Source organism: Gymnodraco acuticeps, unplaced genomic scaffold (assembly GCF_902827175.1).
Source record: "Gymnodraco acuticeps unplaced genomic scaffold, fGymAcu1.1, whole genome shotgun sequence".
In the NCBI taxonomy this organism is placed as follows: Eukaryota; Metazoa; Chordata; class Actinopteri; order Perciformes; family Bathydraconidae; genus Gymnodraco; species Gymnodraco acuticeps.
In genome coordinates, this window is record NW_022990596.1 from 297700 (window position 1) to 325263 (window position 27564).

The 27564-nt window shown below is 40.5% G+C and overlaps 1 protein-coding gene across 6 annotated transcripts; it reads left to right on the forward strand.

The window, feature by feature from the left end:
* spag9a (sperm associated antigen 9a) lies at positions 1-27564 on the forward strand. 6 transcript variants are annotated; one of them, XM_034228902.1, is made up of 31 exons: positions 1-489; positions 3800-3920; positions 5956-6026; positions 6126-6214; positions 6833-6977; positions 9388-9477; positions 10710-10839; positions 11374-11467; positions 11647-11768; positions 12854-12868; positions 13133-13190; positions 13294-13446; positions 13586-13637; positions 14037-14167; positions 14534-14590; positions 15902-16066; positions 16926-17055; positions 17836-17925; positions 18016-18126; positions 18237-18417; positions 18851-19066; positions 19778-19988; positions 20503-20616; positions 21244-21324; positions 21425-21492; positions 22194-22342; positions 22493-22664; positions 23288-23401; positions 23823-23999; positions 24579-24716; positions 25416-27564. In XM_034228902.1, exons 1-31 carry the CDS (start codon positions 190-192, stop codon positions 25532-25534), a joined length of 3864 nt encoding a protein of 1287 aa, XP_034084793.1. In that variant the 5' UTR covers positions 1-189; the 3' UTR covers positions 25535-27564. The 6 variants fall into 6 exon arrangements, with proteins under 6 accessions (XP_034084793.1, XP_034084796.1, XP_034084797.1 ...); XM_034228905.1 differs by having other exon boundaries at positions 9391-9477; XM_034228904.1 differs by lacking the exon at positions 12854-12868 and adding an exon at positions 12347-12358 and having other exon boundaries at positions 190-489.

Sequence of the window (27564 nt, forward strand, 5' to 3'; positions counted from 1 at the left end):
GGGACAAGTGAGGGGAAAATAGGAAGAAATCCACGTAGCCTATTTTACATCGTCCAGCCGTGTATATGTCCTCAATTTGTATTTATTAAGAAACGCTGCTTTCAATAAGGCGGATAACATTATTCATAGTGGCGGGGTATGGCGGAATAGCCCATATTGGTCCAGTTTGCTGAAAGGGAGAGGACTAAAATGGAGCTGGAAGACGGAGTTGTGTACCAGGACGACCCGGGGACATCAGCGGTGATGTCTGAGCGGGTGTCGGGCCTGGCCAACTCCATCTACCGCGAGTTCGAGAGGCTCATCGGTAAATACGACGAGGACGTGGTGAAGGAGCTGATGCCGCTGGTGGTGGCCGTGCTGGAGAACCTGGACTCGGTGTTCGCGGAGAACCAGGAGCACGAAGTGGAGCTGGAGCTGCTGAAGGAGGACAACGAGCAGCTCATCACACAGTACGAGCGGGAGAAAGCGCTGAGGAAACATGCAGAGGAGGTGAGTTGAATGGAGCTGGGGAAAAACGACCCTAAGGGGAGGAAACAGGGGCGGCTTCAGGTGTTTGTCCCTCCCTGCATCCCTGGATGAATTCACCGTATACACGTGGCCTGGCAGCATCCCAACCGTCCTGACACGGTGATGTAAACAAGGCAGTGTCATGGCTAGCTTAAATGGCCCCGTCTTTGTATTAGCTGTGTGTCATAGTGGGATGGGAGTTCATTCTTCCGGGCAAGTTACACAAGTGTTGTTCTAACAAGATAATCCCCTCTCTGTCAAATATATCTTTAACCACCAGCTTGCATTTTGCATCAGAGAGTGAAGTAAAGCCTGTGAGACCCTGGCAACTGCAGATGATGTGACTCAGCTTTTTGGAGCATTTCAGTCTCATAAATTAAAAAAAACATACGGGGACAAGATGACAGACAGACAAGCAGTCACAATGATGAGAGATGTGCTTATAATAGGAAGTGCTTCACCCGAGCTATACCCTTATGATGAGCATAACCTCCACTACCAGCACACTGCACTCCTAGCAGGTCACCATGTCCACTCTTCACCAAAACACTTAAGCCATATTATCACCTCCTACATGATCACTCAATCATACATGGCAAATGGACTGCATTTACAAAACGCTTTTCCAGTGTCTTTGCGACTCATCAAAGCACTTTTCGTATATAAATCAGCATTCACTCATTAATACAGTGGTCCAGGCTGCCATACAAGGTGTAACCTGCTCAGGGAAACGTTCACACACATTCACACACCATGTCATCAGGAGCAACTTGGGGTGAAGTATACTGCCCAAGGACACATCGACATGTTGACTGCAGGATGAAACACAGACGATCCAATTGATAGACTATCTCTCTACCTCACACAGCATCCGCCCATATCAGGCAGAAAACTTCACAGTGAACACAAGAGTGTATTCAGGATAATGTGCCATCTACACTCAAAGCTGGTCACTTCGCTCCAATTTCCCCTAGGCCAGGAGACAGATCCCAGTCAAACTTGCTTTAACAGGTTAATGGAGGAAAAAGACGATGAGATCAGTTTCCCTTACTTAAAGGAATATTACACTCCCATAAAGTTGAGACTTGATATAGAAAAAAAGATGATATAAAGTAAACAATGGCGATATAAAAATAGCTCTGATTTAATGCAGCAGAGGCTCACCTGCCTGTTAGTCCTAAGTATGGTTAAAGCTTAACAAGACGTTGGATCTAAATCGACTTCATAGCTTGTCTCATTAGATTCACCATAAATGCCTCACATCTTCAAACTTCAAATCTTCCGTCATTCTTTCTGTTATTAATGTGTACTTTCCTAAACCCAAGCGGTGATGATTACAGATTGTTATTTATTCGTACTCCTCAGCCACGTAAGACATTATGCAACTGTTACAAATATGAAATCACGTCAGCATCTGCTGCTACACACACATTATGATGTGGAACACCTTCCAACTAAATGTCTGTATTTTGTAGCAAAAGGCTAAATAAAAAGGGGAATTTGTGTGTGTGTGTGTGTGTGTGTGTGTGTGTGTGTCATATGTCAGGCTGCTTGTGTTTTGACTGCAACAATGGCCACATTCGTGTGATTTACATGTGTGAATCTGCCTCCTGGCCCTTATGTCAAAGGATATGATGTGACTCAGACCTTCTGTTCCTGCTTGCTTTGCTCTTGTATGCTAAGGACATGTACACACACACACACACACACACACACACACACACACACACACACACACACACACACACACACACACACACACACACACACACACACACACACACACACACACACACCACACACACACCGAAGCAGTGTGACAGCCATGGACACAAACACTCATACACATGCAGAATACCACTGATACCTTAATACATCATTGTTTGTTATGGTAACCATGTCAAATATATATGCACAGTGTTGAGGGGGTTGTCCTGGGAAAGACTCTTTGACCACTCCCCTGAGCAGGAGCGAGCAGGGATAGGCTGAGCCTGTTGGAGATATTACTTCCAGGTCATGTGATCCTTTGTCAGAAACAAGCAGAAAGGGAACTTCCCCTAGCTTGCATTTTGATTCCTTTCCCCTTTTTTTGGTTTGAGTGTCAAATTCTGGTGTCTCAGGCTGACCCTGTCACATTTCCAGAGTAGTGTAGGGTGTCCCCTTACTCTCTAGGAGGCTGACTCCACATCAGATTGATTGATTCTTCAAAACCTTCTAGACCATTCATGGCTTTTTGACTCGTAGATTTCTGACCAACATAAAAAAGATAACATGTTCAACCTCTCCTCCCGCTCTGTTATTATTGCTCTCCTGTTTCCATTAGTCTCCATTGTAATTTCGAGACATAGACATGAAATGACACATTGCAAATTACTTCATTTTATTAATGCTGACATTACATTTAATAAAGTCTGAAGCATCCGTCATAACATTAAAAGTCATTCACAGCCTTTTCCAGTTTGCCATTGCTTCCAAATCTGCTTTGCCGCTGCTTTCTTTTGTTATACACGTTATCGAAACCATCAATCATCACTTTATGACTATGGGGATTGCTACTGATGAGATGTGCTGCATATAAATACATTGTTAATCAGCAACTATGACTAAGCTGAAGATCACTTTAATCTTGAGCTTAGTACAACATTGTAATGTAACCTTTAGTAGGACAAAGTGTCAAGAGGGAGAGGGCAGTCCTGTTCGGACCCTGGCTTTCTCAAAGGGACAGGATGTGGACGCGGACACATAAACACCGGAAGGAAACACAAAGGAGCTGGAATTCCCGGATGAACGGATAAATCTAGATCCCTTCTGTTTTAATGACAAACCAGACATTTCCTTACATCCACCCCTACAATATTACAACATGTTGTGAAAATGGCGTCACAGTGACACATGTCATCTGGGAAATGATGTAATGCACTGTGTCTAATGCTACAATTATTTCTTATTATTGATGACTTTGCTAATTGTTCTTTATCCATCAATAGTTTTAAGCAAATGTCAAAAATAAGTTGAAAATGTTTATCAAAACTTCCCAGTTTTTTAAGGTGACACTGTCACTTTGTCGAGGAGTAAACCACTGCATGCTAGGTGTGTGGGAGAGAAAGTGCCTCTGTAGGAAACTTTGGGATTATAGCCATTTCCATGTATATAAAACACTACAGGAAAAGAAAACCTCCAAAAAGCCTAATAGGGCTCTTTTAAAACAAATGCATTTTGATTTTGGGTTTCTGATCTGGTGCCAATGAATCTGACCATGTGTGTTTGTGTTTCTGTGTGCGTCTCTGAGCAGAAGTTCATTGAGTTTGAGGACACTCATGAACAGGATAAGAAAGACCTGCAGAACCGCGTGGACCGAATGGAGTCCCACTCGCGGCAACTGGAACTCAAGATCAAAAACTACGCAGACCAGAGTAAGCACAAACACAACGCACACACACAGCTACATTTCCCTGCACATTCAATTTGATGATTTATAAAATACCATATAGCTCTCAATACAACCACTGTTCTCCATTGAATAAACATTTCATTCCTTGCTATAAAAATAAACTTTCTCAGTATGATGTTGTGTTCCCATGTACAAGGCTTTTCATTTCTCCTCTCTGCTTTTCAGGTTTTCTTTACTCTCCTTCTTCACTTGTTTGATGTTCCACATGGCTTGTTATGATGACTTAGTCTCTCTGCACACACACACACACACACACACACACACACACACACACACACACACACACACACACACACACACACACACACACACACACACACACACACACACACATACAACTGTACGTACTCACACTCTCCCTCGAGTGTAACAGTAATGGGATTATATGATTTCTGTTATTCAAGTCCTCCTAATGCCACAGTGCATTACCGCCCATCTTATTGGTAGATTAAGGAATGGAGGCAAAGTGATTGACTCACACAATATGTCTTCTTAGAAAGAGTGGATTCACACAATGACCGGTCAGTCCAGTGTCTAGTGACAGAGCGACACAAAAAGCTGCTTACAAATGTGCGTTTTTTCACACAAAGCTGTCGAAGTGAAGGAAATGCCAGCATTAAGTTCTTCCATTGTTAAGCAGAGCAGCCATAAGTAGCTGAGGGTTTGTCTGTTCTGAAAAATAAGATCCGTGAATCTACACGTTCATGTGCTGAGTGCTCAATCCACCCTCTGCCACTCCCATTGAATAGTCAATCATTCATTACTGAATGGTGCAGCACGTCAGCTTTGTGCGTCCTGAGGCATCGAGGACTATAGCTCAGATTTGTTAGGCACAGAAAAGACCAATCATTTAGCAGTTTAGTTTTTTTGGAATCAGTAGTTATATTCATGTTGTTCTGCACTCCCATTGGGCACAATCTCAATTTGTATCATTATCTGTTCCGTGGGATCAGAGATTGTGCCTGATGTTGACGAGTTGAGATATAGGACGCTGCTTTGTATAACAGATGAATTGAATCACAGTGAGGCCCTTTTAATGGTTTATGAGACAGCAGTAACGCTTCATCATGTTATCTGCTGACCAAGTAAAAGGCATTCAATAATCTGATGAGGAAGACATAGATGCACATCTCACCCTTTTGGCTCCCCAGAAGATGTGTATCATGTTAAATGGATAATCAGGGAAATCACACTGTTGGCTTTTCTATGGACTTGTATTACAAATCGAAACATCTTTCAGTGTTAAACAGCTTTTTAGGGTAAATTAATTATTCATTAAATCAATATCATTGGATTAATGTTCAGCCGCACATTCAGCTTCTCCACTCAGTGATTTGCCAAACGTGCAAAGCACTAATGCGAACACACAGGAGGGATTAGTCTCCACTGTGTAAATCCTTCCTTACTTCACTTCAATGCACGTCTCCATCCCGGGGTAATGCCAACATACACACATAGGCAATACATCCTCACACGACGTGCAGAAGCTTTAGCTGCTGTAAGTGATAGTATCCAGCCTGTATGCTGTATATCCGACTGTCGCAGTAGCTCTCCGCGTGGCTTAGGCTAGACCTGACGTGTTAATAAGGGATTAGGGTTCTTTTCATTTCACAAGTGAGCCCAACATTGAAACCCATTTGAGTGAGATTACCCCCTCTGCCTTTCCCAGTCCCTTCATGGTAGAGCAGAGTTTTGCAAGTGGGATATGCACACTTTGTAATGCACTACAATGGTACAGCAGATTTGAAGCTACTGCCAGCAGCTGGCTAACCTAATTTAGGGGACAGAGGGGGAAATCAGCATCTCTAAAGTCAAATGACTGGGCAAGAAAACATAACCCCTTTTAAAACGGTGCATATGACCCTTTTGGTTTGTGTACAAACAAGATAATGATGTATTATTTTAATTGAACAATAGTTCATAGACAAAGCATGATCCTTGTCATGTGCCTTGTAAATGAGTCAGCCTATCCTGACCTGTGTTGTGTTCTGTCTCAGTTGCCAGGTTAGAAGAACGGGAATTGGAGCTAAAGAAAGAATTCAACTCCCTGCATCAGCGACACACAGAGGTAAGGACAAAGAACAAAAGAAAATAAATTGTGCCGAGTTGTAATTATTGAGCACCTCCATCAACTGTGTCCTCTGGATCTTTGCTTTGACTTCTGCAGATGATCCATAACTATATGGAGCATGTAGAGAGGATCAAACTGCAGCAGATAAGTGAGACTTCAGAGTCAAGCGCTGTCGGCAGAGTCAGGTAAGACGTTTTTATGCTTCATATTGGATGGAAGGTAGAGATGGGGAAGCTAACAAGTCAAATACTTGCTAACCTCATGAAGACGGTTATACAATTAGAGAGTTGGTCGTGGGAGTTGTAAAATACGTTTAATTACAAAAATAATAAGAGGCTTTAGCTGATGTGATGCATCCCTATTTGTTTGTTTTTTTCACACACTTGGTTTTAGTAAGTGCCAACTTGGAAATAACTGGAAAAAAATGTGGTTGACATGGACATCTTTTCCCTAAATGCTCTGTACAATAAATGCTCTGCTTTTCAGGATGAACCCTTTCTGTCATGGCTCACCACATACAAGCCAAACCTGTGAACAAGTTAATGTCAATTTATAGTAGAACTTATTTTTGGGGGCGCTCAAATAATTGTTCACAATTATGTTTCACTATTGAATACATTTTTACCAATTTTCCAGTTTAGTTCCAGCAGGAGAAAGCATAGTTTTACATTAAATAGTGTTGCAGTTTTTTTTTTACTTTTATAGTATTTACAGTATACATATCTTTTTTTTAAAGTTTATAAAAAGTCAAGTTAACAGTAAAAGAAAACAACCTGCAAATCAAAACACTCATGTCCCTCCAGGAAAGATCGGCCTCTTTCTTTGTGCGTCTTCCCGTCTGCTGGCGGCGCGCCTGTGCTGACCCCCAACCCGCAGGCCAGAGCAGAGACCCCGGGCACCGAGGGCTGGAAGTTCACCGACCCAGCGCGCTCCAACGCCAGCCTCAAGGTGGGTGTGTGGACGCACAATAGGTCCAAAATGATGACTTTTTCTAGTGTTTCTCTTTTCCGCAAGGAGTTCATTATTGCCTGCATCAGACTAGTTGAGAGCAGCCTGAAAACTGCAGGGATTTCAGATTAAAAATGAACTTCAGATATGCAGTTTAGTATAGTGAAAGATAAATGATTTACTGTATCCCCCTCCTTATCTGTGGTCCAGGGTATCAGATGTGCCTCCTTTCCGGTGAGATGTTGAATTCTGATTGTCCTCTCTAAACTATCATGATATTGAATACAAAATAAATAAATATGCATTACATTTTTTCATCCCTTAATATTAAGTACTACCTGAACCCTCGCATCATTTAGCAGTTTGATCAAAATGAGCAACATACAATACAAAGATGTAAAGAATATGGTTATGTTGTGGCGATCCAGCATCACAACAGGAAAGAGTGAAACAGAGGAATCAATAAAACACAAACACAGATATATCTGATCAGTAATTATTATTTAGTTGTTGCAACAAACAATCAATAATGGGGAGTACATCACCTGCTGCCACAGCAGCCACTCGCGGAACTGCCCCCCAAGACCAGAAAGATCTCATGTGCTTTATACATGTAAAACACACACGAACAACACACACTTGAAACAGCATACGTGGCAGAGATGTTCCAACCTTATACAGTCATATATGTTGCATCCTCTGAGTTCTACATGATCCCAGATTTCATGACCTTATTTAGCAGCTACCACACATGTCAATGTATACAACTTCTGGTGAAGGGTTTCAACTGATTGCCTATAGATGGGCCTCCTTCCAGCAAACCAAATGAACAACACACCGTCCACTATACTGTGGCTTATACCATGGTATAAGCCACAGTATAGTGGACGGTGTGTTAATGTCACATGGATGTGACATTAATGAATATACCAGAAATACGCTGTAATAAACATTATGCTATAACAGTTATAATCCCTTTTTCTTAGCTGAGCATTTCAAGACATCCTGCCAGTGCTAGAATATAGAGCCGCTTTGGATCACTTTAAAAAATAGAGAGCCTTTGATAAGGCTCCGGCGTGCTTAAGGCGTCTGACAAGGCCATCTCTGTTTTTAGACATCCTCCTCTTTAGCCATTGATGAATATGCACACTTGTCTGTTCTCTTGATGCAGCAGTCGGAGCAGATCATTAAATGTTTCACATGAATATTCACAAACACAATAAATACAATAATCTACTTGATGCAGTTGTAAATTATGATACCAAGCTGTGTGATATGTTTATTTTCAGTGATTTCAGATCATGTTACAGTGCCTTAAATACTATCAGAAACAAGTCATTATTTAGACGTAATTATGGTTATGTTCTGACAGATCAAATGAAACCGTTTTCTATGCAAAACAGTGACTGGAAATACATTCGACGTTTGTATCTGTGGCAGTTAAAACCTGGAGGGTGACTATGTTACTTCATCCCACTGCACCGTCTTTGTTAAAACTGGGACATCAGCTCTGTGGCGCAATGCATGATGGGAGTGATGCCGCTGTATGGCTCGCAGCCAGTCACTGAAGGAAATAAGGCTAGCTGGGATGTGATTAGTTGTTATGTAATCACTGCTACAGGACGCTTATTGTGAACGGCCTTTTGAACATGAGTGGCTGTACTATGCAGACAGAGACCTCATACTTATTTACCAACATGGATATTGCTTCAAGTTAAAGAGACGACAGGTCAATGAGGTGTTTATACCCGCATGCCAGCCATGATCTAATCCTCATCCACAATATGCGTCATTTAACGAAGAACATCCCATTAAAGCTGGCATTATTATATCGCTTTTTAAATCACTGCTTTTTGTCTCATTAAGGGTTTAATGATAAAGCAACTTCAATGAAAGTAGCACTCAAACTTTGTATAAAGGTCATGGGCATTACAAATACTACTGCTTGAGTGAAAACAAATGTATAAAGCCTGCACCAAATCTGATGAATGACCGCTGGGGCTGAAGAGTCGAAGCTTGAAAATAGAAAAATCTGGTATATTAAAATGAAACACAAGTGAGACCTCTTTAGCCGCTTCCTATCTCTGCTCAAAGCTACTTTAGCCACTACCACAAACCCAAACAGACATTGATCAACTAATTGTTTCAACTTTACAAATGTTAACATTGAACACTTTTAAAGTATATGTATTTTAACGGTGTATCATATGCAGACAATTATTTACAGAATAAATGAATTAACTTTAAATCACACACACACACACACACACACACACACACACACACACACACACACACACACACACACACACACACACCACAGACATGCACACTTTGGGGTGTATGCATTTCTGCTGAACTGCTTCTGCACACGTGAGCTTCATTCTTACTCTCCCCCCCCCCCCCAAAGCAGTTGGACTTTATCGACCCCCCAAAGGAAAGGGAGGGTAAGAGTGCGCAGGACTCTACTTGGGGGAATTCAATGGCACACGGCTGCAAGGTAGTTGGATGAGCGGCGGAAGTGCCAGCGGCGTCTGTGTTTGCGTGTGTGTGGGCTTCAGTAGTCCCCCCCCCCCCCCCCACTATTCTGTTTCATCATTTCAAAAGCTTCGCCTCACTTTGTTCATTTATAGAACCTCACTTCACAGACCACCTGCGCTAGATGGTGCCACATGCAACCATGCCCTGTATGAAGGCCACAATGAGGTCTTTTAAAAATCTTGGTGCAAAAAAAACTTCAGCTGTGTCACAGATGGGTTGATTGTTAATCTTTTAAAATCAATAACGGCATGGTTGCATTTGGCCGTTGATTTTGTTTTTTTCTTTTAAATGCATGACTTTTAGATTAAACATGCTTCTTTGTATTTGTGTTTCATTCATGCAGATCTTCAACGTAGCAGTAGCGTCACTCATTGTACAATAACATGGCATCATTCATTCAAATAGTCTTCTTTTTCTGTCACTGCTGGATTTGTGTAACATTAGGTCTTTGATGAGTGGATTTATATTTCAGTTGTTTCTGTTTACTCGTCTGTTGTTAAGTATTATGTGGGTTTGTGTTGTTTTGTGTACTAGATTTAGATAGACAGCTATGATTGTGGTCATTTCTAATTTCAGTTAACGTCGTGTGAAGCCCCCCTCTCCCGCAATCTGTGTGTGGGCTCTTCCTTGTCTGTGTTTGTGTGCTAACTCTGTGTTGCTAATGTTTTCTCTCTGCATCTGACTTTGATGCAACTAAAACTTTTGTCTTTAATGGTTCTTTAGCATTTAGTTTTTTAACATCCTATTGTTTTCATAAGATCCAATTTCGAAAAAAAAAAAATATGTGTAGCGGATTTGAGGTAGATTTTTACTCGAGATACTTATAATGCTCATGCTCTTCACAATAATAATAATAGATTTATTTTGTTAGCGCTTTTACAGGTGCAAAAAATGTAATACAATACAATGTAATACAATTGTAATTGTAATACAATGTAAGAGCTGAGAGAAATTGGACTCTTGTGTTTTGTGTAATACTGCATGTAGCGTGTGTAGTGAACATCTTACCTTCTCTAGTTTGTGTTTAGCGCCTGTATTCAATGTCTGATCGTAAACTGTGTTGTTATCTTTGTTCTCCCAATGTTTTTTGTATTTTATTTTGTAAACGTATTGGCACTGTGTCATTAGACCCGACTCTTTGAATGGCTATCTGTGTTTTTCCCGTTGTTATGACGCTTCTTTTTATTGCAGGACGAGCTGTTGGACTTTAACGGATCCAAGTCAGCCACACCAGCAACAGCTTCGGACATGGAGCGGGCCCATGGGAAGAGTAAGAACATGGAGGTGCAGGCTGCACCGGGGACCGGCTCCATATTAGTGGGTAGGGTCAAACATCATGCATTAGTGAGAGAATCACACTCATTAGTAGGGCTGCTCGATTATGGCAAAAATCATAATCTCGATTATTTGGGTCAATAATTGTAATTGCGATTATTAAATGCGATTATTCATTGACTTTGAAAACATCCATTTATTGGAGACATTTTTTTTTTGAACAGTATGTTTTTAACAGTTGATTACCCTGAACTTTAAGTATAATTAAACTGAAAAACCAAAAAAAAAAAAAAAGTAATAATAAAAAAATAATCGTTTTAGTTCGATGCCGTTGTTTTCGTAATCGTTGCAAGCCATAATTGTAATCGCGATTAAAATATGATTAATTGAGCAGCCCTACTCATTAGTCATCCATTAGTCTCGTGGCCTTCAATTAGGTCTCTATATTTTACGACATAGGGGTTTGGCATACAGTGGGTTTTGTATAATATATTGTTGTTACTAAACATCCTGATCCTGGTGCATGTTTTTGCAGAGTTTTGCTCATGAACCTTCTTTCCTGCTCTTCCTTGTCTCGCAGGTTTACCTGAAAATGAGGACAGCTCAGATATGCAGGACATCATCGAGTCCACCCCTGAGCTGGACATGGATCTCATTGGATACAAGCCCGGCAGGTAGTGTAGAGAACATGCTGTCTGGCCAGGTTTAAGAAAAGTCTTAGCACGTAGCATAACATTACATTACATTACATGTCACTTGTTAGACGCTTTTATCCAAAGCGACTTACATACTCAATACTGTGGGCAATCCCCATCATCACTAACATCACCTCCTGTTCCGTCTGCTCTTCCAGTACTCCAACTAAAGGGATTGAGAACCTGGCGTTTGACCGAAACACAGAGTCTCTGTTTGAAGAGCTGTCGTCAGCGGGCACTGGACTCATAGGGGATGTGGATGATGGGGCCGACCTGCTGGGTGAGTCACAAATGCATTGAAATGGAGTCCTGCAGCAGCAATCCTGTAAGATCCTCTATAAACAATGCATCTGCTTTGTGTGGTATAGTCTTTATGAAGTATTTTAAAATCACTGAATTATATTGAATGTCTTTTTCTGTTTTCTGAGTATTTAATATATATTAGTTTTATACAGTTTTCAATGTTTTGAATGTTGTGTGAAGATTCATGTCATGGTGATTTGTTGAAAAGATGATATGACATCAGGCATTTTCTCAATAATCATAATCATTTAAAACTGTTTATTGTGTTGAATTATTGAAATGTTTTACATACAAATTAACTGAATAATAACTCTGAATAATTCTGAAACATACCCATAAGGCACTTTTACCAGCACTCTATGCTTGACTAGCAGCTGTTGCTCTCCTGATGGTACAAGTTTAAAACTCATTGTTACTCCAACGCCTGCTGTTTGCTACAATGCTACACCACTTGCTTTGGTTCAGCTGTTATACGCATTGTTAGCCATGTACCCATGTTAACATCACCTCTCTCTCTCCCGTGTCTCATCCTCTGGCTTTTGTCCATAAACCCAGTGGAGTACTCTGGTGTGTATGACCTCAAACCTTTCCATAGTTTAAAACCTGTGTGATGTCCCTTTTGCCTCTACTCATGAATCACTTTCTGCCATATCAATTACTACTACTACCATTGCTCAAAGCTTCTTCTTGATTATGTTAATCAACACTATGCATACAGTTGATTCAGTAATGTGACGTTTACATGTTTTTAGCAGCCTACTAATGACAGTTTGGTGCATGGATGATGGAGTACAATGCTTCCTTTTTCGGCCTAACTTTTCTTTTTACAGTTTCAATTATTTTTGTTTTCCTGTTTTCCTTCTGTGCACTTCTGCAAATGTCTTATCTAACTAGCTTTAGAGACCCAGCAGCATCATTAGCTGGTGGAGTCAAGAGCTACACGTTTAGCTCTGGCTCCTTCCTCATTTTGGTCATCCCACTGTCTCACACTATATCCGCATCTCTCTCTCTCTCTCTCTTCCTTGCTCTTTCCGCCTGACTTGGATTGCATGGTTTTCTCAGACCTTAGTTTGATTGGTAAGACCCCACCCACTCTATCCATCCTTCTCCTGTCAGTCATGTGACATGTGCTGTGGGTGTGTGTGTTTGTGGTAGATTAGTGTGATGTGAAACCTACAGTGACAAATATCTCACTTGGAGATATTTCACATACTATGTAGTGTCTTGTTTGATTTCCACCCTTGTATAAATAATCTGTAGTGATGCATATTAATCCGTAGCGTTTATGTAGTTGTTGTTTTAATGTAATATAACTGAAACTAAATCATCGTCTCTGTTCAGGTATGGGCCGGGAAGTTGAAAATCTAATTCAGGAGAATTCACAGCTGCTTGAGACAAAGTTAGTACATTCACTTTTTGTATGTGATATCTTCTCAATCGTTCCTGTTAGAACAAGTGGAAAGTATTTTACGCATGAATTAAAATGTTGTTTTTGTGTCCAGGAATGCTCTGAACGTGGTGAACAAAGACTTGATACTGAAGCTGGACGAGTTGACCTGTGAGAAGGAGATGCTGCAGGGAGAGATGGAGGCTGTGCTGCAGGCCAAGGCCAAGATGGAGGACAAGAACAGAGAGGTGGAGGAGGAACTCAAAAAGTAGGTCAACAGTCAGCAGGAAGCCAGTATCAGCATATAACAACTGGGCTAAAGTATATTGTAAATGAACAGAACTGGATTCTTTAATTGGATATTTTTCCCTACTTTATTCATTTCCTGTATAAATGGTGTTTTCCAGAATACGACTGGAGGTGGAGGAAGTGAAAAGCAAAACTAAAGAGGAGGAAGACGTGAGTTGTTTTTGTCTGCAATCAAAGATGTTATTGGGCATGGGACCTTGATTATCCCAGCAAAACAGTTCTTAATTCATCAGGATATCCGAATCATTATCAAAACATAAGATTCTTCAGATGCCAGTAAAACACTGATGTCTCTTAACCTTACATTTGTCATGAAACAAATGGTTTAATTGCATCACAGATACAGTAGAACCACACATCTAAAAAAACACAATCCGAAATGTCTCAAGTCTAAATCATATGGTCCCCCTATAAATAAAGGATGGATAAATAAAATAAAATAGCAACATTTAGTGAGTCTGTAGCGGATGTTCAAGATGTATTGTAATCCCTTGTTGATAAATGTGTTTCTGCGTAGTCACGTGTGGGTTTTATCGTGTTTTGCCACAGAGCGATGTACCTACCGCTCAGAGGAAGCGCTTCACCAGAGTGGAAATGGCCAGAGTGCTGATGGAGAGGAACCAGTACAAAGAGAGGCTGATGGAGCTGCAGGAAGCTGTGCGGTGGACAGAGATGATCCGGTACAGAATCAACAGCCTGCACATTTACACACGTACATCATGATATTATAGTTTACACTAAGGTTATTATTGGAGTGTGATCACAGATTGTGCTAGACTGTGGTAAAGTGTCTGACACTCACAATGACTTTTCACCACATTAAAACTGGTTTCCTCATTTTGCTTTTGTATTCACTCAAATCAAACTGACACTATGACCATGAAACATGATTATAATATTTGAAGGAATTAAACAAAGATGGTGTGCTTCTGCCCAAAGGACTCGTGCAACATGCCAAACATGTTTCATTATTTTTCAGACGCCCTCAACTTGTGTGTAATGACCCTGACATTTGGTAACATGATATCATCTTGTCTTTTCTCCAGGGCCTCGAGAGAAAATCCATCACTGTCAGAAAAAAAGAAATCCAGCATCTGGCAGTTGTAAGTCCTCCCAAGTGTAATGTTTCTTTCTGTCTTTAACCATCTTGATCAGGGCTTTACTTTGTTGACAGTCTGTTGAGGTCAACTCCTCCTCTAATATTTCCGTGCAACTATTCAAATATATTTTTCTTCTCTCTTCCTGGGATGTGCTGTTGAATTGGCAGCATTAGGTAAAGATGGTTTAATAAACATTCACCCAGCCAAACCTCTCTTCTTCCCCCCCCCCTTGACACAGAACTGCTCCTCCATTACAAATGGATCCAACTTTGATGTGTCTTTATCCATGACTTTCTCTCTCCGTGCAGTGCATCAGTTGTTGTTATCAAACATTGCTCAGACATGACTCTCCTTGTGCCCCCGGGCTTTCCTGCCTCCCGCCTGCTGTGTGCCTTTTTTTATTTATGTTTTCCTACTCTGTCTGCTCATAGGGAGCTACAGATGGACTGACTCTGCAGCAGGCTGAATACATGTACATGATCTGTTTAAAGTCACCTGCAGATCAGGATGCATTTTAACACATTAAGTCTCTTTCTTTTACTCGGCTTATTTTAGTTGACATCATTAATATATTGGTTGAAAATAACAAGCCGTAAGCTAATACCTCATGTGTTATTTGATTTGACTTTCAGCTCAATTGTCCCTCATAAACTGCTGGAGAAGCATCAGTGCTCAGTCTGTTATCATTAGAAATACATATTTTGAAGGATACATTTTGTATAATCAGATCATATTTCCCCACTCATGTTGATAAGAATTTGGAACAAATATAAAAAAAGGTACATTTAGAACGGAAACAAATATGTGCAATTAATTTGCGAGTTAACTATAGACCTCTTGCAATTAATCAGGATTCAATATTTGACTCGATTCACAGCCCTGGTGTTGCCACATTGTTTCGATATTTCTGCATTATATAGTTGATGTGGAAACTATGATTCAACTTCCATTATGAAATCATTAATTCAGCACTTTCAGAAACTGCCACGTTCATTTGATTTGTTTATTTGAAACTTGAATTTACACATGCTTATTATACATGCTAAGTGTAAATCTATCTACTTTGACACTTAAGATACTGGAGACACTTGGTGCTAAAGAAACAACTGGGTTAGTGCTAAAAAACATTGATCATTTCACAGTTAGTGAAATGTGATGGGAAATGTTTAATTATTCCAGAACTCCCAGCATGCATTGTACAGTAAATGTTGGTGTCACTTCCTTGGTTGTCTGGTTGGTTGGTGACCCCCCCCTCCTTGCTTTGTCCCTGCTCTCCTGTCTGCTCTTGGCTTTCTGTAACTCTGCCACCTGCAGCTTCAGCAGACTGTTTAGCTCCTCCTCCAGTTCCCCCACCATGAAGAAGGTGGAGTGCCAGTCCATCATGAAGTACAACGCCCCGGGCGGCATGGTGAAGAGGAGCAGCACCTTCTCCCAGTTCCCCACGGAAAAGTCCAAGACATTCGACTTCCTCAATGAAGAGTGAGTCAAATAACTGAGTTATGTGTAGACCAGCTTCATTTGGAGTTTATCGAACTGAACATGCTGAGGGAAATTCAGAAAAAGGTCCAATATGTCAAGCGTATATTAATATAAACCTCAAAAAGGTATAGAAAATCCATGATTATATTCCAATTAGATGAGATTTCTAAAGCAGTGCAAGCAATATAGCTTTGATGTCCTTCATAACTCATTCCAGATATATTTCTAACAATACAGGGTGTCCGCGGGGTCTTAAAAAGTATTACAAGTTGATAAATCAGTTTAGCGAAAATTAAGGCTATTAAAAAGTATTAAACTGCATTTTCCAAGGTATTACATTTTGTAGCTTGTTTTCAATAAGTATATAAATTGTCCAAAGAGGTTGTATTCTACAGTCTGCCTGAATGTAATCATTGCGTAGGTGTGTAGTGTGATTCTGTGTAGTTTATTGATGGCATCCCGTTGGATTTGACGTCATCTGAACAGGACATCGCACGCTCACTGCTTGATAGCGCGCTAAGCTCCGTTTACGCCGGTTGTTAAACAACATCGTTATGAGGAAATGCAAGTCTGCGTCCAAATGGTTGGAAGATAAGGAGGAAGGACAATCAATACTGTGTATATAGTCAATGTGAGGTAAAGTGTGTCGCCAATGTAACCGGTTAAAACTCGAAGTGGCGATGAGATCTTCAAATGTATGGAAAGGGTCTTAAAAAAGGTCTTAAAAGGTTTTACATTTGACTTCAGGATTCCTGCATATACCCTGCAATATTATTTTCACGTAAAAGCCTGCAACATGCACATGTATCTACAGCATCTGTAAGCTAATGACATTTCTCTATCTTTGCTCTCCTTGTAGAAAGGACTTGTGCAGCTCTCCATCCCGTAAAGAGCAGAAGAGAGCTCAGTACCGGCAGGTCAAGGCCCACATGCAGAAGGAGGATGGACGAGTCACCGCGCACGGCTGGAGCCTGCCCAGCAAATTCAAGGTAGGACATGAGTCACACAGGAGGATCTATGGCTTTTCTTCCTCATTGTATAATTATTGTCATTCTAGACCGTGATTTGGTTTGGTTCAGTTTTTACACTTTCTTTAAAAAAGAAACATTAATTGAAGTTGTCCACCAGATGGTGCTCCACCTTTATAAGATTAGACATACAGTATGTGTAGGAATATTTGTTGTGTCCATTAAATGTACACTCTTGAATGTATGTGTCGTTTTTGTTTTCTGTCCCTATATGGGCTCTATGTTCATGTTAATGCCAGTAAATGACGTGTGCCACACTGGGCTAACCTCAGACAAAATCAAAAGGGCCCCTCCCTTATATACAAACCATCCCCTTGAAATCAGGAAGTGACTTATCAATTCTGATACCAAGACGTTTTAGATATGACTGACAACGATTAAATAGACGATATGTTGTGTTTAAGACAGGTCAAGTGCATTGCAGTGCGAGCCATCTTTGCCCTGAGCCTCTTCCTACTAAACCAAGAGCTAGTCCTTGCACAGTTTAAAAAAAAAAAAAACTATGAGTGGATACTAAACAGAAAAAACACATTGGTAATTTTATTTAACCTAGTTCCTGTAAAAAACACCTTATTTGTCTGTTTCCAAAGTGATGTGTAACAAAACACACATCGGCATAGAAAGCATGGTTGGTTACTGAAATCAAGATGTGTTGATCACGTTGCCTTTCTTTCTCTAAATGTGTGTGATAATGTGTTTTAAAGTCTCATCCCTTTGCCTGTGCTTGTTATACCCTGACAGGTAGCAAATGGTGGACAAGTGGAGAACAAAATGAAATTGCCTGTACCGGTATACTTGAGACCTCTGGATCAGAAAGATGCTTCTATGAAGGTACACACGAGTCAACAACTTAACGCTTTAATACAAGAAGAATACTGTGATACTTTTCTTGAATAAACCTGACATGTCTCTGTTCCCCAGCTGTGGTGCGCTGCGGGGGTCGACTTGTCCGGAGCGAGAACATTACCGGAGCTCGTGAAGCAGACAAAGGGTTCTCAGAGTAGCCTGAACCACTTAGAGCAAGAGAGCAAGGTAAGAGTAGGTGATCCAAGAAAGAGGCATTACGTTAGAAAGCTATCTTTCTTACATTTTGGTCTAAATTCTGTTGAGTCTATTTGCTGATCTTAGTGTTTGTCTTTAAGGATCCGGAGAAAGGGGAGAAGGAGCTGGTCCTCCAGGACGAGACGTCCAGTCGGGTGTGGGTCTGCACCAGCACCCACTCCTCCACCAAGGTGATGGTGCTGGATGCCAGTCAGCCCTCTGACCTGCTCGACAGCTTCTACGCCTGCAACACACACGTCGTCTGCATAGCCAGCGTTCCAGGTAGGCTGAGTGATTACTTATTTATTTATTCTGTCTTTTTGTTTTAAACATTCATGAGTAAGCCCATTGAGGTCAAAATATTTCTTACAACAGAAACCTAGCCAAGGTAGCAGCCATACGAAATCACGTAGATATACAAAAGTAACTGAAGAAAACTGAAGAATAGCTGTAAGTGGCCTCTCAAGAACAACAAACAAATGCCCTTAAGTTCATAGATGAATACAAATGTTTCTAATTATAGATCTGTTTGTAGATTATTCCCTACTTTTAGGGAAATGCCAACTTTTCCCTACACTGGTCAAAACTTTATTTGTGTTAGTGTGGGATGGATGATTGGTGATGGGATGGTGATTTTCTTTGTCATCACTGAATACATAATGTCTCCTCCTCTATCAGCACTGAGTTTTGACTGTGAGGTCCTTTGTGTTTGCAGGTGTGTTGGAGACTGACTATACGGCAGCTGAGGAGGTACCTCAGGACTCGGAGGCTGTCCAGGGTGACAGGGTGTCTCTTGCCGGCAGTGTGGCCAGTGTGGGCTCTGCGGGCAGCGACGGTGCCGTGGCAACAGAGGGGACCACCGCAATCCCGCAGACGGCCAGCGTAGGCGTCTCCGACCAGCCGGCCGAACACAGCGGCATCTCTAGCTCAGGTAATTAAAAACAATGCTTAAAGAGGGTCCTTAATTGTTTTACTGCTTGCATCAAACACTATAGGGGCCAACAGCAACAATGTAAGGATCCACAAGGGGGCAGTATCACAGTGCTAGTTAAATGAATAGATCTTCTTTTGATAATTCACAAACCTCTGATAATATTCAAAATTCCAACTACATTTGAAAATGAGAATTCCGTAAAGAATAATGGGATATTGTTCTTTATCTTTTGTTATCTTCCTATGCTAGTTGTGTGATGATATTCTATGTATTCTACCTTGTTTTGAATCATTTGTTTTCCCTCAAATATTCTTATTTCATGCTGATATCACAGTTTTATCTCATAGAATATTAATTACTGTACCTATAGTGCTGAAGATGTAGCCTGTGATTTATTCCTGTTAACATGCTCATAGCTAAATACATGATACAAATATATTATACCAGGGGGAATTTCCGACTCAAACATTACATTACATTTCGCTGACGCTTTTATCTAAAGCGACATACAATTACCAATTACAGGGACATTCTCCCCGGAGTAACTGAGGGCTAAGTGCCTTACTCAAGGGCACACTAGTGGTGGTGTTCCAGGCGGGATTTGAACTCACAACCTTCCGATCTTCAGCCCACCTCACTATCCATTAGACCACCACAAACCTTCCTGTATTATTTGTTTGACATCTGATTTACCCGCTATGCCCACAGTTGAGCTGTCCAGAGAGGCGAGTCCAGCAGAAGACGGCGTTCCCGCTGCAGAAGAGGCAACAGAAGCCACGGAGGCTAACACTGGTGTGGGCGAAGAAGGAGAGGAGGAGCAGGAAGCGGATCAAAACCAGCCGGGAATCTACACCGAGCACGTGTTCACCGACCCACTGGGGGTGGGACCCACTGACTCCCCCTCTGCCGACTCACAGAGGTGAGCAGCAGTGATCTTGTTTATCTTTTCTAAAGTTTGGTGGATTTAATAAACTTGCCGTCAGACTCAACAGGCATAAAGACTGAAGGTTAACAACAAGTATGGGATGCAAAATATATATTGTTTATATTCAACAGCCCAATCGGTTAACATGTGCGTGGAAAGGACGCAGGCAGTGGTTTTCTGAAATTCAAAGTGCTTCCTCGTCCAGTGTGACCCCGACATACCTTTCCTTTATGATTTGAACACTTTTAAAGTACTTTTTTACTTTCTATTAAGAGTTGATGTGCTTAAATGGCAGTGCATAGCCAGTGGTTTTACATTCAATGTAATGTTTCATCCCTATTTATTGAATTGGTTCTTCCTTGGCCCATACTTGTCCCTCTAACTTAGTTTCTTGTAAAATCAGCAATGTTTTTTTTCTGTACTCCTGCTTACAAACCAAATGAAAAACATACAGTTACAGTTTTGTATGAAGTAAAAACACTTGTGCATCTTCTGCCTGCTGATCTAGGGGCTGCGGGTACGACGGGGAAACCTTTCCAGAAGAATCGGAGCCGTCAGACGGGGAAGTCCTGAGGATGAGCAGCGCCCTGCCCACCATGTGGCTGGGAGCTCAGAACGGATGGTGAGCAGCAGAGCAGACGCAATAATAATAATGCTTTATTTATATAGCACTTTTCATACAACACATGCAGCTCAAAGTGCTTTACAAAATGACACATCACAAGTTAAAAATTAACAACAAGAAGTTCCCCTCAGATTATTTGTTAGGAACTTTAAAGGTACATGCAGCAAAATATAACATTTTATCAGGTTAACAGACACAAGGAGGTGAAAGGTATGATAATAAAAATAAATAAAAATGAAATAAATACAGATTTCTCTCCGACAGATAAGACACAAGACAACTGAATCGATGCAACAATACAAAACCCCATAAAACAAAGTGAACATATAGGTACAACAGAAATACAAATAAAAAAATAATAGAGGGCAGCGGCCAAATATAAGTCGGGCGCTCACACAACAAATATTACGAGTGCTTGTTTTAGTGAACATTAACAGTGCTTTTTTAATATGTGACTGAAGATCAGGCTTGTTTTGGTTCAATTGTTGTTGTTTTTTTGGGCAAATGTGTCCATACAGTCATACTTCCAGCTCTATTTTTACAATTGAGTTCAATAAACCCACTCCTGAGCCATTGCATCCCTCTGATCAGCCTTTGTTGTCTCTCTGTCTCTTCCCTCCTCAGTCTGTATGTGCACTCAGCTGTGGCTCGATGGAGGAAGTGTCTCCATGCCATCAAGCTGAAAGACTCCATCCTCGGCATAGTGTGAGTACATGTGTCGTTTTTCACAGACAGACACACCAAATATAGATTGGTACATACAGGAATAAGTGTGTGAACATTGTGTGTTCCTCTCTCTTTACAGGCATGTTAAAGGGAGAGTCCTGGTGGCTCTGGCTGACGGGACATTAGCAATTTTCCACAGAAGCATCGGTGAGTCTGTGGGTTAGCGCCCTTTGTTTTCTCAGACAACATGCAGAAATATGACCATTTGAATATCCTGTAGTCTTCTCAGGTTGATATAAATATACATGGTCCATATTGTCACAGTTCATTCTACTATCGTTCGGTAAATATTTGTTAAGTTTCAGCAATTTGAAGAAGACAAATCAGAAGTTTTTATTTGGTAAAGGAGGTAAGCCTCAACAATACGATTCATGTTGGAGTGTTAAACCCAAAGTCCAGTAAACATAATCAAAAAAATAAATCTGAAAGGGCAGCGCATCCCAGTTTTTAACGTCAAGGAGGAGAAATGACTTTTATTCCATCGGTTTATCGGCCAAAAAGACAGTGAATGATTTTTGTCTTCTTGACTTTAAAAACTGGCATGTGCTACTCTTTAAAAAAAATATATATATTTTTATATATATATACCTAAAGAAGTAATTTCTTATATACCTAAAGAAGTAATTTCTTATATACCTAAAGAAGTAATTTCTTATATACCTAAAGAAGTAATTTCTTATATACCTAAAGAAGTAATTTCTTGTATACCTAAAGAAGTAATTTCTTATATACCTAAAGAAGTAATTTCACAGTTTTTAAAACAGTGTTTACACTTTTGAATATACTAGGTTTTATCTTCTGATGTTATGCACCAAAGATCATAAAGTATTTGTGTTCCTCCCACGCAGACGGTCAGTGGGATTTAACCAACTACCACCTGTTGGACCTGGGCCGGCCTCACCACTCTATCCGCTGCATGACGGTGGTCTACGACAAGGTGTGGTGCGGCTACAGGAACAAGATCTACATCATCCAGCCCAAGGCCATGAGGATAGAGGTACAGCTGTCAATATATTACTTAAATCTCACTCGAAACAGAATATTATATTGTGTAACGTTACTTTCATCTAAAATATGTTTTATAGTGACATAAATCCAATCCTACAATATTATAACAACACATTCTCATCCTTTCGTGTCTGAGCAGAAGTCGTTTGACGCCCATCCTCGTAAGGAGAGTCAGGTGCGGCAGCTGGCCTGGGTGGGGGACGGTATCTGGGTGTCCATCCGACTGGATTCAACGCTACGCTTGTTTCACGCCCACACCTACCAGCACCTCCAGGACGTGGACATCGAGCCCTACGTCAGCAAGATGTTGGGTACGCACATTTTATTCTCCTTGCCAGAGGTGGGAAGTAGTGGAGTACAAATACTTCGTTACTGTACTTAAGTACATTTTTCTGGTATCAGTACTTTACTCCACTACTTATTTTTCTGACGACTTTTTACTTTTACTTCTTACATTTTGAACACAAATACCTGTACTTTCTACTTCTTACATTTTCAAAACAGGCTGGTTCCTTTAGTGTGAATGTGTGTTTGGTGGCGTGATCATTATTATTTAGAGTCATTGCGTGCCTATTGATTTGAACACGATCCGTGTATCCATCATTTCCTGGTCTTCTCTAAAGAAGAGGGACCAATGAGAACGTTGCCGTTGTTCAGCATGGAAACATTCATTAGCTAACAATGACATTATTGTTCTATTGATATAAAGGGAGGTCAGGTACTCTTTAAGACAGTTGGTAGTTATGGGTACTTTTTACTTAGGTACATATCGAAGCCCTCTTTACTTTTACTTGAGTAAAGAAGTTTAGTCAGTATTTTTAAACATGAGTATCTGTACTTCTACTTGAGTAAAGGATGTGTGTAGTGTACTTTTGCCAACTAGTTACGTCCTTCAGAAATCCTCATGTTTTTTTTTGTGTTCTGTGTGTTGCAGGCACGGGTAAACTGGGCTTCTCCTTTGTGAGGATCACAGCTCTGATGGTGTCCTGCAGCCGGCTCTGGGTGGGAACAGGAAACGGCGTCATCATCTCCATCCCGCTGTCTGAAGGTATCGCACACCTGCACCTTAGTTTTAGAAGGATTTTAAAGTTAATGTTCAAATAGGTATGAGTATTTACGGAATACACGTGTGTGCTTTATGAACTGGACTTCCTGTGCAGTTCGACTAAATATCCCTTTCTTTTAAAGAACTTGTTGTTTTCTCTTTCCTTCCAAATGATGTTTGACTTTTGAGAAGAAGCTGTTGTTTTTCATTCATTTTAAGTTTTGGCTAATAATGTGCTAGTTATGCTTATAGAAACAATGACAGCAAATTGACACAAACCTACAGGCAGCTCTGCTTTGTCTTGTTTTAAGGATATGAAATCAGTGTCACGATAAATATGTCTGTGAGTGTGTGTTTGTGCTTCCTCCCACATATGTCCTTCTTGTATTATATATAATACAATAATATCCTTCGTATCCTGCAGCCAATAAGACAACGGGGATAGTGCCAAATCGTCCCGGCAGTGCTGTGCGGGTTTACAGTGATGACGGTTCAGACGGTGCCGTGCAGGGCAGCTGTGTGCCGTACTGCTCCATGGCTCACGCCCAGCTGTGTTTCCACGGACACCGAGATGCTGTCAAGTTCTTTGTCACCGTGCCAGGTAAGCAACAAGTGCAAGTGACAGAAACTGTGAACAACACTGCATCATTATTAACCATAAACCATTGAAAATTGCCTGCAATGTGCATCAGATAAGATCTTACAAACCAAAAGGCAATTTATTTATGTTTGTGGAGCTGCATCGATAAATACAATCTGATCAAATCTATTCTGCAACTATTTTGAATAATGGTAAATGTCTGCAAGTTTGTTGCAACTTCTCACCTTTTAATTATTTGTGTTTTTTCTCTGTTTTATAACATTGCAAATTAAATATCTATAGGACTTCCACTGTTTATCAGATCAAAGACATTTGAAGACGTTATCATGGATGTGTTTTTTAACTACTTTGACATTTCATATGATTAAACAAGAAAATATGCACATGAATTGATCATGAAGACAGTTGATCAATTCCAGCAGCACCTTTATAATGCAAATGATCCTGTCAATGAGTTATGCTGTTTATGTAGCAAACAGGGCAGATGCTTTGGGATTATAGCTTCCTCATTACTGTCAAAAGAAAACTTACTTTAATGTCTTTTTTATTAGTGTAATTATTTTTGTTTTTGTGTCACAGGTCAGGCGATGCCCCCTCCCGGCAGTGCAGATTCGGGCTCTGATGAACCCCCCTCTGAATCCTCGGACACAGCAACCTCTGAGCCCAAAACCTTCCTGGTGATGAGTGGAGGAGAAGGGTACATTGACTTCAGAATGGGTGAGTATGTCACAGCATTAACGAAGTGTATACACAAGTTACATTTCCTTTTGGTTTAATCCTAAATATTAACGGTTGTATCAGAATCTACTTTAACAATAATGTTTACTAGACTACTTTCTGACTTAAAGGTCACCTATTATGAAAAGTCCACGTTTTTATGTATTTTCTACATCAACATGTGTCTCCTCTGTGGAAAGAGATTCTGAACATTTCAGGAAAAAAGATTCGCTCACTTTTTGTCCTGATCCATTTATATAAAAACTTGTCTGAAAATGAGCTGATCAGATTTTGGCCACTTTATGATGTCATAACGATTTTTGTATGACACCCCCCCCCCCACCCCCCACCTTATCACCTGAATCTCCTCCTAGAGCACCATTGTATTCTTTTTAACCAAATATCTCTCAGAGGGGCGTGGGGAGGGGCTCCTTATTTTCATCTAAAGTAACAGACAGAGAATCAGCACTTTTGAAACAGGGCTGAAACAGAGGGGATTATGGGTAATGCTACAAAGATCTATTTGGTATTTGGAGCCAAACACTTCAGAGACATGTTTTGTATATATCTGAGACCTATAATATATTGATGAAAAACAGTATGATAGGGGACCTTTAAAGCTAATTTAGCTGGTGCATAGAGACTACACATCTCCACTGTTATGCCGTTTGATTGACACATCGTCCTCCTCCCCTCTAGGTGATGAAAGCGTGGAGTTGGACGGTTTATCAGAGCCAGCAGCCAGTCAGCAGTCTCCGCCCACCAAGGTCGAGCGGAGCCACCTCATCGTCTGGCAGGTGTCAAACTCTCACGATTGAAGAAATAATAATCACAGACTGTTGGGCCACCCACCGAACCCCTGCATGTCCTCCTCCAAGTTTTTTATTTGATATTACTGATTGTTTTTAATGCCTGAGTAGTTGAATACTTTGTAAAAAAAAAATATTTTTAGTCCATGTTTTGTACAGTTTATTCTTTATGAATTTGAATGAGTTGTGGTGAGGCTTGTGTTAACTTAAGGAATCCGTCCGAGTGTTCCCTGCTGCTGGGTCGCATGTTGGAAAAGCCGGTGCACTCTGGGAAAAAGCTGAGTTGGCGCAAAGAAAGCGGTGAGCATAGTTTGATCAGGTAATGAATGGAAGTTGTTTGTTTCTCAAATGTTAAAAAAGGGATCGATATGGAAAGTAAAAGGGAAAAGCGCTTTAAAAAAAAAAAGGGAGAAGAAAGTTGAGCTGAAGTATATTTTATATTGAACACATAGAATTTTACATTTGTAAAATATTGTCTGTGTGAGCTTCAGGTGTGTGTGTGTGTGTGTGTGTATGCATTCAATGAGCATTTTTATTATCTTAACCATTACGGCTGGGCGTCAAAATATGTTCCCTACAAGGTGTGTTTTCTAAGGCTGATTACTCTACTGTATGGTCTGATTACTAGAAAGCAGCTTGCACGTACCAGTGGTAAATTAAATGTGCTTTTGGTCAGCAAAAGTGCTTAAACATCTTGAGAGGTCGTATATTGAATGAAACCAAGTCCTATTGGCCACTGGTTTGTTTTTAATCACCTAAATAATGTCTTAGCAGTTTGGGCACTGCTACTGAAAACAATAACCATCTCACTGTAGCGCAGGTTAGCATTAGCCTGCATGGGGGAAACCATTTCAAACTATACTCCTGTTTGTCGTGTTAGGGAAAATCTGTCCGTGCCACCAGCTTGGTGCTTCAACTCATTGGCACTTTAAAATGTAATTTGATGTTTGGAAGAACACTCCTAGTTTTGTACTCTATAAACCACTATGTTCTAATCATGTGAAGGAAACAAATGTACAAACTTGTAGCACCCCAGTACCCAAAGGACGAAAGAAGAAGCACCGTGAAACTGACTTATTATTTTATTCATCATTCCAACCTAAAACGTATTCAATAATTGAAGGGTGTGTTTTCAGGGTGTCATTTTACTGGGAAATAAGCTTGAATAATGAAATCTGACTAAACATTTTTTGTGTGGCACTTTCTAACGGACATGCGCACAGCACTAAAGGGAGACTTCCTGATTGCTTCATCATTCCTTGTTTTGTTGTTACAAATGCATTTGAAGGACTGGAAGGCAATTCATTGTTTGTGTTTTGTATTCATGCGTAAGACACTTTTATTTGCAAGATGTCAATATTAAGCAGGTGTTTTAATTTGTTTTTATATCTTAAGTTGGACCACGATTGGTCTTCAGTCTATTTTAAAATAGTGACTTTCTATTTTGTTGTTGCCATTCCAGTATTTATTTCCTTTGTTGACGAGCCTACCTTGGTTCAGAATGTAACTTTCTACATGAGCAAAATAGGCTATTATAAAAAGTAATAGTCAGATGGGTTTGAGTGATTGTTAATAATGGACAAATAAACAATATCAATGTAACCATGTTGGACATTTTTGACAAACCATGACATAAAGTGTGCAAACAATAGTTTTCCGATCAAGATTCATGTACTAAGCTATGCATGTTTTGTTTTTTGTGTATTTTTTAAAAGAGGACACTGCTATGTTTTCAGCTCAGTCTGTGTATTGCCACCGTTTTGGGTGGGGTTTGTGTGTACAGTACATGTGTACATGTGTACATGTAGGAGTTTGAACGCAGGACACAATTTCCAGTGTGTGTGTTTGATTTTGAAATGTGCGGTGTATGTGTGCTCACTGTTTGTCCATCTGTAATACTCCAGAGACTGGTCACACTAACCTGGTGCCTCTCTGGATGCCATAACAGTGATTCCTCCTGGTCAATGTTTGCTAATACAGCATCATAGCCTTATTTTTAACAATCTATTAAACTCAGTTTCATGGAGACATTTCTGTTA

Coding starts and splice junctions, on each gene's coding strand:
- spag9a (XM_034228902.1), top strand. CDS start 190: ATGGAGCTGGAAGACGGAGTTGTGTACCAGGACGACCCGGGGACATCA. Junction 16,067..16,925: donor TTCGACTTCCTCAATGAAGA/GTGAGTCAAATA, acceptor CTCTCCTTGTAG/AAAGGACTTGTGCAGCTCTC. Junction 22,665..23,287: donor CTACGTCAGCAAGATGTTGG/GTACGCACATTT, acceptor TGTGTGTTGCAG/GCACGGGTAAACTGGGCTTC.